This window comes from Balaenoptera physalus, assembly GCF_965194825.1.
Source record: "Balaenoptera physalus genome assembly, chromosome: 11".
NCBI lineage: Eukaryota > Metazoa > Chordata > Mammalia > Artiodactyla > Balaenopteridae > Balaenoptera > Balaenoptera physalus.
In genome coordinates, this window is record NC_138896.1 from 23,206,056 (window position 1) to 23,222,438 (window position 16,383).

Genomic DNA, 16,383 nt, shown 5'->3' on the forward strand with positions numbered 1-16,383 from the left:
AGCACACGGATTCTGGAAGGTTCTCAGCACTTCCATTTATTTCTCGCAAAATTTAAGAATCTTCCTATCTTTTAATTAACCCACCAACCCCACCTCACGACAAGAATCAGAAGAAACAAATTCATATCCAGATTCCTATTTTCAATAAGGAGTAAGAAACTGCAATTCAGTGCAACATGAAGTTAAGACAGGGATGGAGGTGGCCCAACCCCACCTCTGCTGGAACAGGCAAGTGGATCAGGGAAGAGAACACAGGTCAGGGTGGGGAGGGGTCGTGGTGGGCAGGGGTGGGCCAGTCTCCCCACCTCCTCACATTATGCTAAGAGGAACACAGACACATTCAGATGCGAGCTGCAGAAACAGAAGTCAGGGGATCCAAAGTCACAAAGGAGGGGGGTGGGGCACAAACAAATCTTACATTACTCAGTCCCACACAAGGCCATTCTCTCATACTGTGAAAGAAAATAATCATGAACAAATTCAGGTCAATCACCGTAAGTGGTCCATTCTTAACAGCCCCCCACATGCTCAAAATGTCCCACTCAAAGAATCTCCATAACCCAGTGTGTTCCCTCTGCCCCAGCCTCTCTCCCATTTTGGGCCCTTTAGGGGCTCACCTTTTGAATCAGTGAGAGCATCAGAGCCCAGAGCACTGTCACTGCCTGGGGGAGAACAAAACAGGACGTGGCCAGAGCCCAGAGATGTGACTAAAGAAGGAATCATGGGGTGGGTGAGCTCCCCCATCGGCTCCCGTCTGCACTATCCCAAGGATCTCAGGGTTCACCCTCCACCACCACCTCTGCTCAATACTTACTTGCAGCCTGAGAATAGCCCCTCTTTTTCCACTTGAGGAAAGAAACACAATGTCCTGTGAGAAGCCAGGGAGAAGGCAGGTCATGAGGCCCTAAAGGAACCCCCTAGTCCTGAACCCCAGGGAAGTTTCCAGAACTGTGACTGAAAACCCAGGGCAGGATCCAAAAACATGAAGAAAGTAGATGTGCAGGGACTGGACCAACCACCCTCCCGGAGGCCTGTCCTCAGTAGTGACATTCCCTGACCTTCAAATCCTAGGAATCATGTCGCCGTCACCAGATTCATCACGTTGATATTGGTCTCGATTTTCACATGTGCCTTACAAAGAATAAGTGAAAGCAAAAGGTCCCAAACTTACTAAGCACACATGTGTGGATGGTACTTCCCAGTAACGAGGCAGGCAGACTTCTACGTGGGCTTGAAACCCCACAGCGGGACAAGAAAACTCAGATTCCCTCCCTCCCTTCCCTACCTGATTGATTCTTCCTGCACATCAAAACCACCACAGCTCCAGCTGCCACAGCTCCAATGACCATAAAGAAAACCACACCAGCAGTGTTGCCCTTGATGGAGATGGGAAGGAAAGTTGTCTCTGGGAAGGAAAGAGAAGGGAAGGGGCCCAGACCTCAGTCTTTAGTCCTGACCTTGATGAAGTTCTCCAGAAGGGCCTCTGCTTCCCTGAGAATCTCCCCGCTCCATTCCCCTCCTTACCCCATCTCAGCGTAACGGGCTCAGGCAGCCCCTCGTGCTGCACATGGCACGTGTATCTCTGCTCCTCTCCAGAAGGCACAAGAACAGCCGCCCACTTCTGGAAGGTTCCATCCCCTGCAGGTCTGGTCTCCACAAGCTCCATGTCCTGGGTCTGATCCTCCCCATCACACTGCCAGGTCAGGGTGATCTCTGCAGGGTAGAAACTCAGGGCCCAGCATCTCAGGGTGACCTCCTATTAGGGCCGCTGTGTTGGGCCACGTGTGTTTTGGGAGGCTCTGTGGTAGACAAAGCAGGGAGGGCTCAGGCAAGGGCTCACTGAGTGGCATCGACTCCAAAGACCAAGACACCACAACTCCTGATGGTTTGGCTGCTGACCAGGGGGAGACAGGGAGCTTCCTCTATCTGAAGGTAGAGGGACCCATATTAGGCTGAGCCAGGTTAAAGACAAGGCTGTGGGAACTCAATCTAACATTCTCCTCCAGGACAGGAGCCTTTTCAAAGACTCTCCACTCTTATCAAGCCTTTGGTCAATGTTTCTAGATACAGGTGTGTATCTAGTGGAAAAGTGCCAAAAGGGTGAAAAACCTCCAAGGTTCTATGAAGTAGCTCTGTGCCCTCCTGAGAGTAGTTTCCTGAGCCTAATAAGAATGGGTGGGTCGGGACTTCCCTTGTGGTCCAGTGGTAAAGAATCCGTCTTCCAATGCAGGGGACGTAGGTTCAATCCTTGGTCAGGGAACTAAAATCCCACTTGCCACGGGGCAACTAAGCCCATGTGCCACAACTACTGAGCTCGCACGCCTCAACTAGAGAGCCTGCATGCCGCAAACTACAGAGCCCATGCACTCTGGAACCCGTGCGCCACAACTACAGAGCCCATGTGCCCTGGACGCTGCGTGCCACAACTAGAGGAGAGAAAACCCGCCCGCCACAACTAGAGAGAACCTCACGCACCGCAATGAAAGATCCCACATGCCTCAACGAAGATCCCTCATGCCACAACTAAGACCCAATGCAGCCAAAAAATTAATTAATTTTTTAAAAATCGGTGTTTGAATCAAAGCTTTAAAAAAAAAAAAAAAAAAGAAGAATGGGTGGGTCAGATGGCACCGTCCAGGAGACTCAAGATAGGAAGCCCCCCAGTCCACCTCTCTGGCTTGCAGGGAAGTCATCATCAGCACATGGGCCCCAGCCATCCCACACTAAATATCTTACACCCCTGTGCTGGATCAGTTCTGGAGGAGACCCCCTCACCTCACCCACACTCTGGAGAGAGAATGGCCCAAGCTGGGGATGGGGGAAGGGCTGAGTGGGTGGGCTGTGGGAGGTCATTACCAGTGCGCTTCAAGCTCTCCCCTCCAAATTTCAAGTATCTCTGCAGCCACAGGACGCACTCTTTCTCCAAGTAGTTCTTGTCTCTCTCAGTGAAGTTCCCACCAGCCTCCCATTTTCATTTGGTGTACTGAGCAATGAATGGTGCTGCTGTGTATTGCAGAGAGTCCATATGCAAGCTCAGGTAGTCCTCACCATCATAGCCATACTGCCAGTGCCCCGTGGGCCTGCCGTCCTGCTGGAGCTCACAGCTGAAGGTGAACTGGAGGGTGTGGGGACCTGCCCACCCCCAGGGACCAAGCAGTGTCAGTCAGGCGGAGCCTGCCTCCAAGGCCTCCGCATCCATGGTTCCAGCTCCCCCACGCCTTCCCATCTTATCTCTTATCTTCTCCTTAGAGGTCATTCACATTCTATAGGCAAACTAGTTTTGTCCTGATACTGATCTCTTTTATTGGCTGTCAGCTCTGCTGTGGGGAGTGGCCTATGGTTGGTTCCAGGAGGTACTGAAAAAGCCATGGATGGGGAGTTACAGATTTGGACTTTGCCATGAACTGTGTTATTTGGGCAAGTTATTCAACCTCCAGGGTTCCACATTTATCTTGTGTAAATGGAGGGTTAGACTATGACCTTACAGGTCTCTTCTGTGCTAAGAGTCTCAGATTCTAAGCACAAGTTCCTGAAAACAGGATCACACTACACAGCATTAACACAGGAGGGCACAGAGTGCTAAGTACAGTTTTCCTTGAATGCTATGGACTGAATTTTATCCCTCCAATATTCATATGTTGAAGCCCTAAACCTCGATGTAACTTTATTTGGAGATTCTAGGAGGTAATTAAGTTTAAATGAGGTCATGAGCATGGTGCCCTAATCCAACAGGGATTAGGGGGATAGGGCGATCTCTCACTCACTCCATGTGCATACACCAAGGAAAGTGAGAATGTGGCTGACTGCAAGCCAGGAAGGGAGCCCTCACCAGAAAGTGAACCCTGCTGAATCTTGGTCTTGGACTTTCCAGCCTCTAGAACTGTCAGAAAATAAGTTTCTGTTGCTTAAATCATGCAGTCTGTGGTATTTTGTTATGGCAGCCCGAGCAGACTAATACACGAGGTACTAGAGAATGCAAATAACATCAATAAGCCCAAACTGCTGAAAAATTTCTTGAATGAATTTCAAAGTCAAATATAAATAAATCTGAGATCACTGCAGCCTGGATTCACCACACTCTCCTCTGGGTTCCCACAGTCTCCCAGCTCAAACTCCTAGTCCAACACTGACATACTCTAACCTTATTGTGTATCATCACTCTCTTCTTATGCTGTGAGCCCTTAGATGGCAGGTACTATGTCAGTGCCTGTGAAGTAACCATCTGATAGACCTTTGTTGAATTCATGCTCCTAGAAGGATCAACTGGTAAAAGCTGAGCAGCCTCAGTATTCAGCTTGAATTGTACTTCTCACTGGTTTATGCTTTGATTTAGCTTCAAGGCCCTTTACAAACTTGTTTCAACAGAGCTAAACTCTCAAGAGCCATTAACTAGAAATGATTAAACTTCAGTCTATCCCCTGAACTCACTATGCCAAATCCCACCCCACACCTTGCTGCACCCTAATTTCCTACTGCTTGAAACATCTTTTACTTTCTTCATAGACCTAAGTAATACACATCCATCAGGTTCTATATAAAGTTCCGCCTCATTCATGAAACTCTGACCACTGGGGTGTGTTGCCTATGAACCTCAGTAAACTATTTCTCTGCTTCTCATTTGGCATTTAAGGAGGTTCCTGTCTTTGACATCTCTGGGTATGCATCAAAGGGTTAATAAAGTTTTCACAGAAGTGTGAGTACCCTCCCATATTAATTGTAAGCTCTCTGAAGACAAACACCAGGTTATACTTTTCTGGATCCCCACCTCCAGCACCCAAAAGTGACATACTAAGCATATGTCCATGACCCAATAAAACTGCTTAATTCATCTATTTATTAATTATTAAGTCATGTCAAACAGACCCTATGCCATTGTGACCAGACTAGCCCAGCTTTCATTCTCAAGTGTTAACTTGTACACGTTCTCCTGCCCCAGCCTGATCCTATGGGAACACTTGTAGAGAGGGCCTTTCACCCATGGGGATTGGGGTGATGTGATAACCACCACTTCCCTCTGCTTTTTCTGAAGCACCTACCTGTTTGCTTTTGTGCCAGCGCTTTGTTCAGACCATCCTCCATGGTTTGGTTGTAATATTGCTGCACATTCCTCAGATTTAAGTGGAAAATCTTCATCCGACTTGTGAAGATCTTGGTCTCATCCTCAAAGTAACTCGGCTCCTCCATCAACCACTGAACAGAAGACTTTGCCTTCATCTCCTCACTGTCATAGCGAATGAAGGTCTGGTCATCCACGAAGCCAAAAGCAGTAAATGAAGGGACTACTGGAGCTGGCTCAGACACAGCCGAGTAGAAATAATGCAGAGAGTGTGATCCTGAGGTAAGAACAAGAGACAGTGGGTCAGAGCAAGCTCCAGAATTTACTGAGTGAGGATCTAGGGAATGAGTGTGTGTGCACGTGTGTCTAATAAGAGACACACGGCACACAACATAAAACAATGAAAAAGACAATTACAACACTTGGCATAAGTGAATTCAAATCCCACACAGAGTACGCACTGAGAGAATTTGAAGAAATAAATATATACACACACATATGTATACACATACAAATATATATGTATACACATACAAATATATATGTATATATATATTTACATACATACAGAGTAAGAGATTGATTTACTTTAAGGAATTATTAGCTCATGCAGTCTTGGAGGGCTGGCAAGTCCAAATCTGCAGGGCAGACCTGCATGCTGGATACCTAAGGAAGACTCGATGTTGCAGTTTGTGTCCAAAGGCAGTCTGGAAGCAGAATTCCCTCTTCCTCAGGAGACCTCAGTCTTCCCCTTAAGGCCTTCAACTGATTAGACAAGGCCTACCCACATTATCAATAGGGTAATTTACATTACTCAAAGTCTACTGATTTTTTTTTCTTTTGGCCATGCCATGTGGCTCACAGGATTTTAGTTCCCCGACAAGGGATCGAACCTGGGGTCCTGGCAATGACAGTGTCGAGTCCTAACCACTGGACCACCAGGGAATTTCCAAAGTCTACTGATTTACATGTTAATTTCAACTAAAAAATAACTTCATAGCAAAATCTAGACTAGTGTTAGACCAAATAGCTAGGTGCCAGGATCTAGTCAAGTTGACACATGAGATTAACCATCGCAAGCACTTAGCACAAATACATAATTACATAGTACATATACAAATGTATATATAAAAATATATGTGTATTATACATATATACACCATATGTATATGAGAGGGAGAGGAATAAGTGAAAAATCCATATACCTTACAAAGGTACCAGGAACATAAATTCATGTATAGCAGATATATAATATAGAAAGTACAAATGTCCCATAATAATATCCAAGAGAGAACCACTATTAACTATTTGTTCTAAATTTCCCCCTTTTTCCCCTATTCATACATTAGTAAAGATGGATGGAAGTTTGAAATAAATATTTCTTCCAATTCAGATTGTTCTACACTTTTAATTTATCATGTGGACATGTTTCCTGTCCATATATATAGACTCTTATCTTTTTTCCTAATGACAAGTGTGGTATTTCACTGTATGTACATAGCTTATTTAACTATTCCAGTACTGTTTTTCCCCAATTATTCACTAATATACATAATGCCTCAAAAGTATTCTTGCACTTATTTCTTTGCATACTAGAGAAAGTGTTTCTATGAATTCTTAATTTAAGTGGAAATGTTGAAACAAAGCTTATGAATAGTTTGAGTATTAATAGGTAGTACCAAAGTGCTCCACAAAAAGATCATCAATTTATACCCACATTAACAGGAGAATTTGCAATATATAGTTTTTTGTTTGTCACTCAACAGATTATTTAATAAGCAAGTTTCACTCAATAGATTATTTAAAAAGTCAACAAAAACTTGGGAGGGCCTTTTCTACAGAATTAAAGTGTGTTTTTTGTTTTTTAATTGAAGAATTGCTTTACAATGTTGTGTTAGTTTCAGGTGTACAGCATAGTGATTCAGTATTTTGGCAGATTATATTCCATAATAGGTTATTATAAGATAATGGGTATAATTTCCTTTGCTATACGATAAATCCTTGTTGCTTATCTACTTTATATATAGTAGTTTGTATCTGTTAGTCCCATACCCCTAATTTGTCCCTCCCCTCTTGCCCTCTCCTCTTTGGTAATCACAGATTTGATTTCTATGTCTGAGTCTGTTTTGTATATACATTCATTTGTATTATTTTTTAGATTCCACGTATAAGTGATGTCATATAGTATTTTTTTGTCTGACTTATTTCACTAAGCATAATATTTTCTAGATCTATCAACATTGCTGCAAATGGCAGTTGAAATATATATTTTTTAATGTACTTATGTTGTAATTAGAGAGGTTGAATATAATTTCATGTTTACTGGGCAACTGAATTTATTCTTCTGTAAATTACTTATTCATATCATTTATATGCTTTTAACGGAATTGTTTTTCTCTGTTAAGAACCTCTCCATTTTTACCCCTTGGTGTGGTCTCCTCCTTTGATGAACAAGTCCCTCTCACCGTGAACTGACTCTGACCCCACTCAGATCTAGACTCCATGAAGAAGCACCTGCTGAGTCAAGTCAAGAAGTCCTTCCTGAGGAACCAAGACAGTGGACATGCAAGCCAGCGGTCCCCCTCTGTCTGTTCTCTGCCAATCCCTACTGTGGCCCTGCACCTGAACAGGGGCTATGCAGGGAGCAAGGCTGTTGTTAGATGTTCAGAGACACTGAATTCCAGGGAATGATGGTGAAGAGAAAGAAAAAAAAAAAACAAGAGCAAAAGAAAGACGAAAGACACTGCATACAAACTCCCCTTTATTCTTTCTAAGGTTCAGTCCAGCAGCCATATCCTGGATGACTTGGTCCATTCAGGCAGACAGGAAATGTACAAATATGGAAAAGTTCACACCTTACTCCCATTAAACACCCTCACCAAACCAGTTAGGTTTGCACAGAAATAAAGTCTGTTTCCTAAATATTATCACTGTGTTGGAGCATTTCCTCTGTGGTCTGCTATTATTTCTTTGTTTTATTTTAATTCTTTTAATAACTGTATGAAGTGACATTTAAATTCCATGTTAGAGGTGAGAAAACTGAAGCTTAGTAGCAAAGCTTTAATTAGAACACATCTCTCTCTCTTGCTCATAAATAGGTGAGACAAAAAAAAAAGAGTGAAACCGACATCACATTCATGCTGCCAGATATGAATGTCAAGAATTTGTTTCATTTTCCATCGAGTTTTTCCTTGCTAGTCCAGAAACATTTTAATCAGCAATTAAGTCATGAGCCTGGCTTTCCATCTGGTTTTCTTAGTACACCTCTAGACTCTGAAGTTTAACAACAGCTGCTGAGCAACCATGCATAGGACACCTGAGGCTGTAGACAACGGTTTCTCATTAGTTTGCATAAAGGAAAATCCAAAAATAGCAGCTTGGGGTGGGGAGAGCTTTACATAGTTTCGGGTCGGGGTTTTCCTGGATGAGTCATATTTAACGAGTACATCAGTGAAGCACTTCTTCCATCTGAATAAATGTGAATGTTTGTGCGTGTTATCTCTTTCAACTCTGTCATTAACCAAACTTCTGATAAATAAAAAAGAAGTTATTTAAAATATTTTATCCCATCTTTTTAGATTTCTGTTTTTGTAAATTTTTATAATGTGCATAATGTATTGGTACAATGGAACATCTACATACTTTATAAATAAACACACACTTTAAACTGTAAAGAAAGATGATTTAAAACCTTGGACACCATGGACCCCAAACTCTTGCTTCTGGCTGTGGCTCTGCCCTTCGAAATATTCAACAAGCCTCTTTTCTAAGTGGCTTTGAAGAACCAGAAACATCTATTCTGAGGAAGAATACATAATTCGTAACTTCCAGCCTCGTTCAGAGATCTGCCAGCTTCCTTCTTGTTTGCACTACATGCCCTTCTTTGACAGAGCCCGCACAATAGTAAGCCTGTGACAGCCTGCACCAAGATTTTGGAAAGTCACACTTGAGCTTCCAGTGCTCTGAAGTTCCATTCTGGAGTTTTCCTCTGCCGGATTCGGTTTCCCCTGCAACTCTTCCCAGCCCGCTGCCCCCAGTTCCCCACTCAACGGGCTCGGGTCTCTGGCAGGAAGGTCAGGAAGGAGTGAAAGAGGACAGGGGCCCACAGCATCGCCTCAGCTGTTATGATTGGCCCCAAGGCTCCCCAGCACAACCGGGACGGGGCACTCAGCACCGGGGCAGCCAGCTTCACTCCAGCTCTTTACCCAACAGGGCGGGGCCTTAGAGGTACAAAAACTGCTGAGGGCGAACAGGAAAGGGTTGGGGAGGGAAACTAGAGCACCAGCCAGAGAGAGATAAGCACTGCAAAAACGCTCTCTGGAAAAGTCCCACTGGAATTGGTTTCGGAGAAAGTCCCAGATGAACAGGAAACGCTCCCGGTCCCGCATAGCCAACGCCACACCAAGTCAGCCAGTAGCTCAGGGCTGGTCTAGAGGCACCCACCCCCTTATTGGACTTCAGATCCTAGGCAGGTCTCTCAGCTTAGGAGCCTTGGTTCCTTCCTCACCCAATGCAAATAATGTTCATCTATACATGGAAAACCACAGAGAAGTTAAAAGAGTGATTAGCAACTTGGAAAAATATAGCCATATATGGAACGTAATAAACATACAATTAAAATTGAATTGGACTTCCCTGGTGGTGCAGTGGTTAAGACTCCGAGCGTCCAGTGCAGGGAGCACAGGTTCGATCCCTCGGCTCGGGGAAGTTCCGCAGGCCATGAGGTGTTGCCAAAACTTAATTAATTAATTTAAAAAAGAAAAAACAAACCTGGGGACTTCCCTGGTGGCGCAGTGGTCAAGAATCCGCCTGCCAATGCAGGGGATATGGGTTCCATCCCTGGTGGAGGAAGTAAGATCCCACATGCTGCAAGGCCACAGGGAAAAACAAAATTACATATTTAGGGGGGAAATCGGCAATAAATACACAAAAATAATGTTCTGATTTGGGGTGATTTTTTCCCCTCCAGTTCCAAGTTTTATGGAATGCACTGCCTTTGACTTATAACAGCTAATTAATCAGTCACATTGGCAATCATTTCACAGTACATACATATATCAAATCATTATATCCTACACCTTAAACTAATATAATGTTATATGTCAATTTTACCTGAAAAACTGGGGATAAAAATAAAATGTCCAATTCAAATAAGTTCAGCAGGAGCATTGTTTGTATAAGACAGAAACTGTTATGAGGAACCTGGGAGGGGCAGTTACCCTGCCTACTCTGGGCAAAGTGAGAGGACTGCTGGGTCACAGAGTTGCCGCAGAGGGTGAGGGAAGCTCTCCTCCCTGGTTTGGCGGTTCAAGTGGACCAGGTTCAGACCCCCACAGTGGGTTGCTGGGGGTGAGGGAGGTTGGTAAAGCTTGGGACAAGGACGTAGAGCCAAGAGAAAGATTAAAAAACAAAAACAAAGGACATCCCCTTTCCCTTTCCACCCGGCTTCTCTTTTGCTCACATCTGGATGGTTGAAAGCATACCCTGATAGGAGCCAGTAGGGACCAGAAGTCAGGACTTCTCCTACCTTCTGTTTCTCTAATCTCCCTAATCCTGCCTCCCATAAATCACCACACCCCCACCCTACCCTATCCCAACGGCCATACTCACTGGAAAGAATGGCCTTCGGCATTCCCTGGAACAGCAGCAGTAGGAGGTGAGCCCTCATCACTCCAATTCTTATTATCAAGCACAAGGTCATTCAGGGGGACCCAGTACAACACAACCTGCAACTTGTAGCTAAAGCCAGGGGAGCAGAAGGAACAAAGATGTGGGCTAGTCCTCAGAAGAAAGCAAAGGGTTTAGCAGCCAATAGTTCCTGTGATATATAGTTCCTGTGACTATCTTGATAGCTTCAGCTTTGTAGTAAATTTTGAAACCAGGAAGTATGAGCCTTCTGATTTTGTTCTTCATTTCAAGATTATTTTGGCTTTTCTGGTTCTCTTTCATTTCCATATGAATTTTAGAATTAGCTTGTCAATTTCTGCAAAGAAGTTAACTGGGATTTTATAGGGATTGCATTGAATCTGTAGCTCAGTGTGGAGAATATTGCCATCTCAACAATATTAAGTCAGGACTTCCCTAGTGGTCCAGTGGTTAAGACTCCGTGCTTCCACTGCAGGAGGCATGGGTTTGATCCCTGGTCGGGGAATTAAGATCCCGAACGCCACACCGCCAAAAAAAAAAAATATTAAGTCTTCTGATCCTTGAAAGTGATAAGTCTCTCCATTTATTTAGATCTCCTTTATTTTCTTTCGGCAATATTTTTTTTCATTTCAGAGTATAAATTATACACTTAATTGTTATATTTATTCCTAAATATTTTATTCTTTTTGATGCTATCACTCATGGAACTGTGTTCTTACGTTTATTTTGAATTGCTCATTGCTACTGTATAGAAATACAACTGGGGGGACTTCCCTGGTGGTCCAGTGGTAAAGAATACGCCTTCCAATGCAGGTGACTTGGGTTTGATCCCTGGTTGGGGAACTAAGATCCAACATGCCCCGGGGCAACTAAGCCCGAGCACCACAACTACTGAGCCCGCATGCCGCAAACTACAGGGCCCATGCGCCACAACTAGAGAGAAGCCCGCACCCTGTAAGGAAAGATCCTGCCTGCTGCAACTAAGACCTGTCACAGCCAAAACAAATAAAATAAAATAAAATGTCAAACTTTTTTAAAAAATACAATTGATTCTTGTATATTAACCTTTGTATTTGTTTTCTGTTGCTCTGTAACAATATTATCACCAACTTGGCTGCTTAACACAACAGTATCTTATCTCACACAACTTATCTCACAGTTTCTGTGGGCCAGGAGTGGAGTATGATTTAGCTATGTCCACTCAATTTTGGACCATCCCATCCAAAATGGTGTCAGCAGGGCTGGGGTCTTATCTCAAAACTTTACTGGGGAAAGACTGGTTTCCATCTCATGTGGATGATGGCAGAATTCAGTCTCTTGTGGTTTTGGGGCTCAAGGTTTCAGTTATTTGCTGGCTGTCTGCTGAAGGCTGCCCTTGGCTCCTAGAAGCTGGCCTCAGATCCTTGCCACATGAACCTCCCAACATGACCACTTGTTTCATTAAAGCCAACAAGGGAGGAAGTGTCTTTGCAAATTTGGGATCACAGTCCTATGTAACAAGGTGTAACAAGTGACATCACATCACACATGCTGTATTCTATTGATCAGAAGCAAGTCACAGGTCCTGCCCAAACTCAAGGAAGATAACGCAAGAGTGCAAATGCCAGGATGTGGGGCTCATGGGGGCCATCTTAAAGTCTGTCCACCAGTCTGTCATCTGACCCCTTATAATTCATGTCCATCCCATATGCGTAATAAATTCACCCCCTTCATGAACACCAAAGCTCTCATCCCATTACAGTATCAGCTCAACATCCAGAACCTCCTCATATAAATAAATCAGGTCCAGGCATGGATAAAGTTCCATGAATATAGTTCTTTTCAATTTGTCAATCTGTAAAACTAAAAACAAATTATCTGCCTCACACACTCCAACATATGGTAGGACAGGCGTCGGATAACAGCTGTAAACATTCCCATTCAATATGGGGAGGGGGGATAATGGAGATACTATTGCATAGCAATTCTGGTATTCAGCTGGGCAAATGTTGGATGGGATGGTCCTGATTAAGTTTCGAGACCTGAGAATAATTCTCAGGGTTTTTGGCTCTGCCCTGTGGACGCTTGATTCCACCCTCTTAGTCATCCTTCCTTTTTCATGAAAGGCAGCACTTGTTTGTACCTGAGTCATTTTATCAGCTTGTTTCCTACCAATAGAATCTGGGGGGGGTCTGACAGCAACCTTTCCTTCCCGTTCTGCATTCTCTTCATCCTTTTCAGTACGAACTGCCAGTGATTTTATTGACTAACCTTCTTATAAAACACTGTGGGCCTTCCATGGATTTCACTGGTGTTCACAATTAGACAAAAGCCACAAACACAGATCTTTTCAAGATCTTGGGCTCTTGCTGAGATGGCTGAGGGACAAGATATTTAAGCTTCCTAGAATTGCTATGGTTTAACTGAGAGGTTCTATGAGGCATACACTTAGTATTTTTAAAGGGCCTGTTGTGTGACTGAATTTTACTTGATGCTTAGGTCTTTCTGAGGATTTAACTAAAATTGTAGAGTCATACCCTCAGCTTTTTCTCTATGCCATGCTTTCCTGATAGTGCTGAAAATTCATTTCTAATTTTAATGCTTTTTGTCATCTGGAGAGGCTGAGAATTTTCAAAATAATCAAACCCTGGTTCCTTTTTTCTTTAGCTCTTCTTCCCTCAATTTATCTTTCTCCTCTTACATGTTACTATAAACAGTAAGAAGAAAGCAAGCAGCACCTGCAACACGTTGCTCAGAAATCTCCTTAGCTATATAACCAGGTTCATTGCTTACAAGTTCTGCTTCCCACATAACTGTAGGAGATAATTTAGCTAAGCTTTCCACTACTACTTAACAAAGACTTCCTCTTCTTCTAGTTTCCAATAAGATGTTCCTCATTTCCTTCTGAGCCCTCATTGGCAGATTAAAGCCCAGGTTTCTACTAAGTGTGTTCACAGAAATGTAGGCTTTCTCTAGCATGCTTCTTTCTTTCTTCCTTTCTTTTTTTTTAAATTTAATTTTATTTATTTATTTTTCATACAGCAGGTTCTTATTAGTTATCTATTTTATACACATCAGTGTATACATGTCAATCCCAATCTCCCAATTCGTCCCCCCAACCATCACCACCCCCACTTTCACCCCTTTGTGTCCATACTTTTGTTCTCTACATCTGTGTCTCTATTTCTGCCCTGCAAACCGGTTCATCTGTACCGTTTTTCTAAATTCCACATATATGCATTAATATACGGTATTTGTTTTTCTCTTTCTGACTTACTTTACTCTGTATGACAGTCTCTACATCCATCCACTTCTCTACAAATGCCCCAAATTTTCTTCCTTTTGATGGCTGAGTAATATTCCATTGGATATATGTACCACACCTTCTTTATCCATGCAACTGTAGATGGGCATTTAGGTTGCTTCCATGACCTGGCTATAGTAAACAGTGCTGCAATGAACATTGGGGTGCATGTGTCTTTTTGAGTTATGGTTTTCTCTGAGTATATGCCCAGTAGTGGGATTGCTGGGTCATATGGTAGCTCTAGTTTTAGTTTTTTAAGGAACCTCCATACTGTTCCCCATAGTGGCTGTATCAATTTACATTCCCACCAACAGTGCAAGAGGGTTCCCTTTTCTCTACACCCTCACCAGCATTTGTTGTTTGTAGATTTTCTGATGATGCCCATTCTAACTGGTGTGAGGTGATACCTCACTGTAGCTTTGATTTGCATTTCTCTAATAATTAGTGACATTGAGCATCTTTTCATCTGCCTCTTGGCCACCTGTATGTCTTTTTTTTTTAAATATTTATTCATTATTCTACCTTTGTGATTTGTATCATTGTATTTTTTTTATTTTATTTATTTATTTACTTATTTTTAGCTGTGTTGGGTCTTAATTTCTGTGCGCGGCCTTTCTCTAGTTGTGACAAGCAGGGGCTACTCTTCATCGCGGTGCATGGACCTCTCACTATCATGGCCTCTCTTGTTGCGGAGCACAGGCTTCAGACGCGCAGGCTCAGTAGTTGTGGCTCACGGGCCCAGTTGCTCCGCGGCATGTGGGATCTTCCCATACCAGGGCTCAAACCCGTGTCCCCTGCATTGGCAGGCAGATTCTCAACCACTGCGCCACCAGGGAAGCCCCCATCTGTATGTCTTCTCTGGAGAAAAGTCTATTTAGGTCTTCTGCCCATTTTTTGATTGCGTTGTTTTTTTACTATTGAGCTGCATGAGCTGTTTATATATTTTGGAGATTAATCCTTCATCCATTGATTCGTTTGCAAATATTTTCTCCCATTCTGAGGGTTGTCTTTTCGTCTTATTTATGGTTTCCTTTGCTGTGCAAAAGCTTTTAAGTTTCATTAGGTCCCATTTGTTTATTTTTGGTTTTATTTCCATTACTCTAGAAGGTGAGTCAAAAAAGATCTTGCTGTGATTTATGTCAAAGAGTCTTCTTCCTATGTTTTCCTCTAAGAGTTTTATAGTGTCCGGTCTTACATTTAGGTCTCTACTCCATTTTGAGTTTATTTTTGTGTATGGTGTTCGGGAGTGTTCTAATTTCATTCTTTTACATGTAGCTGTCCAGTTTTCCCAGCACCACTTATTGAAGAGACTGTCTTTTCTCCATTGTATATCCTTGCCGTCTTTGTCATAGATTGGTTGACCATAGGTGCGTGGGTTTATCTCTGGGCTTTCTATCTTGTTCCATTGATCTATGTTTCTGTTTTTGTGCCAGTACCATATTGTCTTGATTACTGTAGCTTTGTAGTATAGTCTGAAGTCAGGGAGTCTGATTCCTCCAGCTCCGTTTTTTCCCCTCAAGACTGCTTTGGCTATTCAGAGGCTTTTCTGTCTCCATACAAATTTTAAGACTTTTTGTTCTAGTTCTGTAAAAAATGCTATCGGTAATTTGATAGGGATTGCATTGAATCTGTAGGTTGCTTTGGGTAGTATAGTCATTTTCACAATATTGATTCTTCCAATCCAAGAACATGATATATCTCTCCATCTGTTTGTGTCATTTTTTTTTTTTTGAGAGAGAAATTTTTTTTTCACACACACACTGTATTTTATTTTTACAAGAGATAAATAGACTGACATCAAGCATTGTACATGGATGACCACAACAAAAGCAACAATGATTGCAATTACCAAACATGAAACACACTCATACTATGTCATAATATTGACATTCAGTCCAGTAATCCTCCACTGTAGCAGCTCCTTTACTTTGCAGTGAAAACTGATTTGTATATTCTTTGCCTCTGAGTCCTTGTGGGATTTTTTTTTTTTTAATTCAAACAGAAAGTCACAAAAATTATACTCATCCTCATCAGTTCACTCAGTCCCATGTAATTAATTTTTTTTCATCTTGATCTTTTGTTAGCACTTTTATGAGTTCATCAGTTTTTCATTAGAGTTCTGAAAATGCTTATTTATTCAGTTCAGCAGTACAGTCAATTACCAGAAACCTGTACTTGTCAGAGTCTTTTCCATGAAATTCTTGAAGATGAAACCCTTTTATAGGAACATATTTGCAAAAGCATCAGAGTACACCCAGAACTGTCTGTAAATGACAAAAGAGTTAAAAATGACCATGGTTAAAGATTTGATGAAAGTTCATAATAATGCAGTTGACAAGAAAATTAGTTATTTCTGAGATATACATTTTAAAGAAATAACTAGGATTATGACTTATAA

General features: G+C 42.5%; 1 protein-coding gene across 1 annotated transcript in view; it reads right to left on the bottom strand.

The window, feature by feature from the left end:
- The window catches only part of LOC309638984 (HLA class I histocompatibility antigen, alpha chain G-like), a 46,602-nt gene that overhangs the window by 1,828 nt on the left and 28,391 nt on the right, over positions 1 to 16,383 (bottom strand). The window contains 10 exon segments of the mRNA XM_082415561.1: positions 815 to 868; positions 1,286 to 1,405; positions 1,525 to 1,755; positions 1,758 to 1,799; positions 2,857 to 2,971; positions 2,975 to 3,132; positions 5,037 to 5,333; positions 9,827 to 9,922; positions 10,667 to 10,795; positions 12,407 to 12,544. Of these exon segments, the coding sequence (XP_082271687.1) occupies positions 815 to 868; positions 1,286 to 1,405; positions 1,525 to 1,755; positions 1,758 to 1,799; positions 2,857 to 2,971; positions 2,975 to 3,132; positions 5,037 to 5,333; positions 9,827 to 9,922; positions 10,667 to 10,757 (1,204 nt within the window). The 5' untranslated portion in view covers positions 10,758 to 10,795; positions 12,407 to 12,544.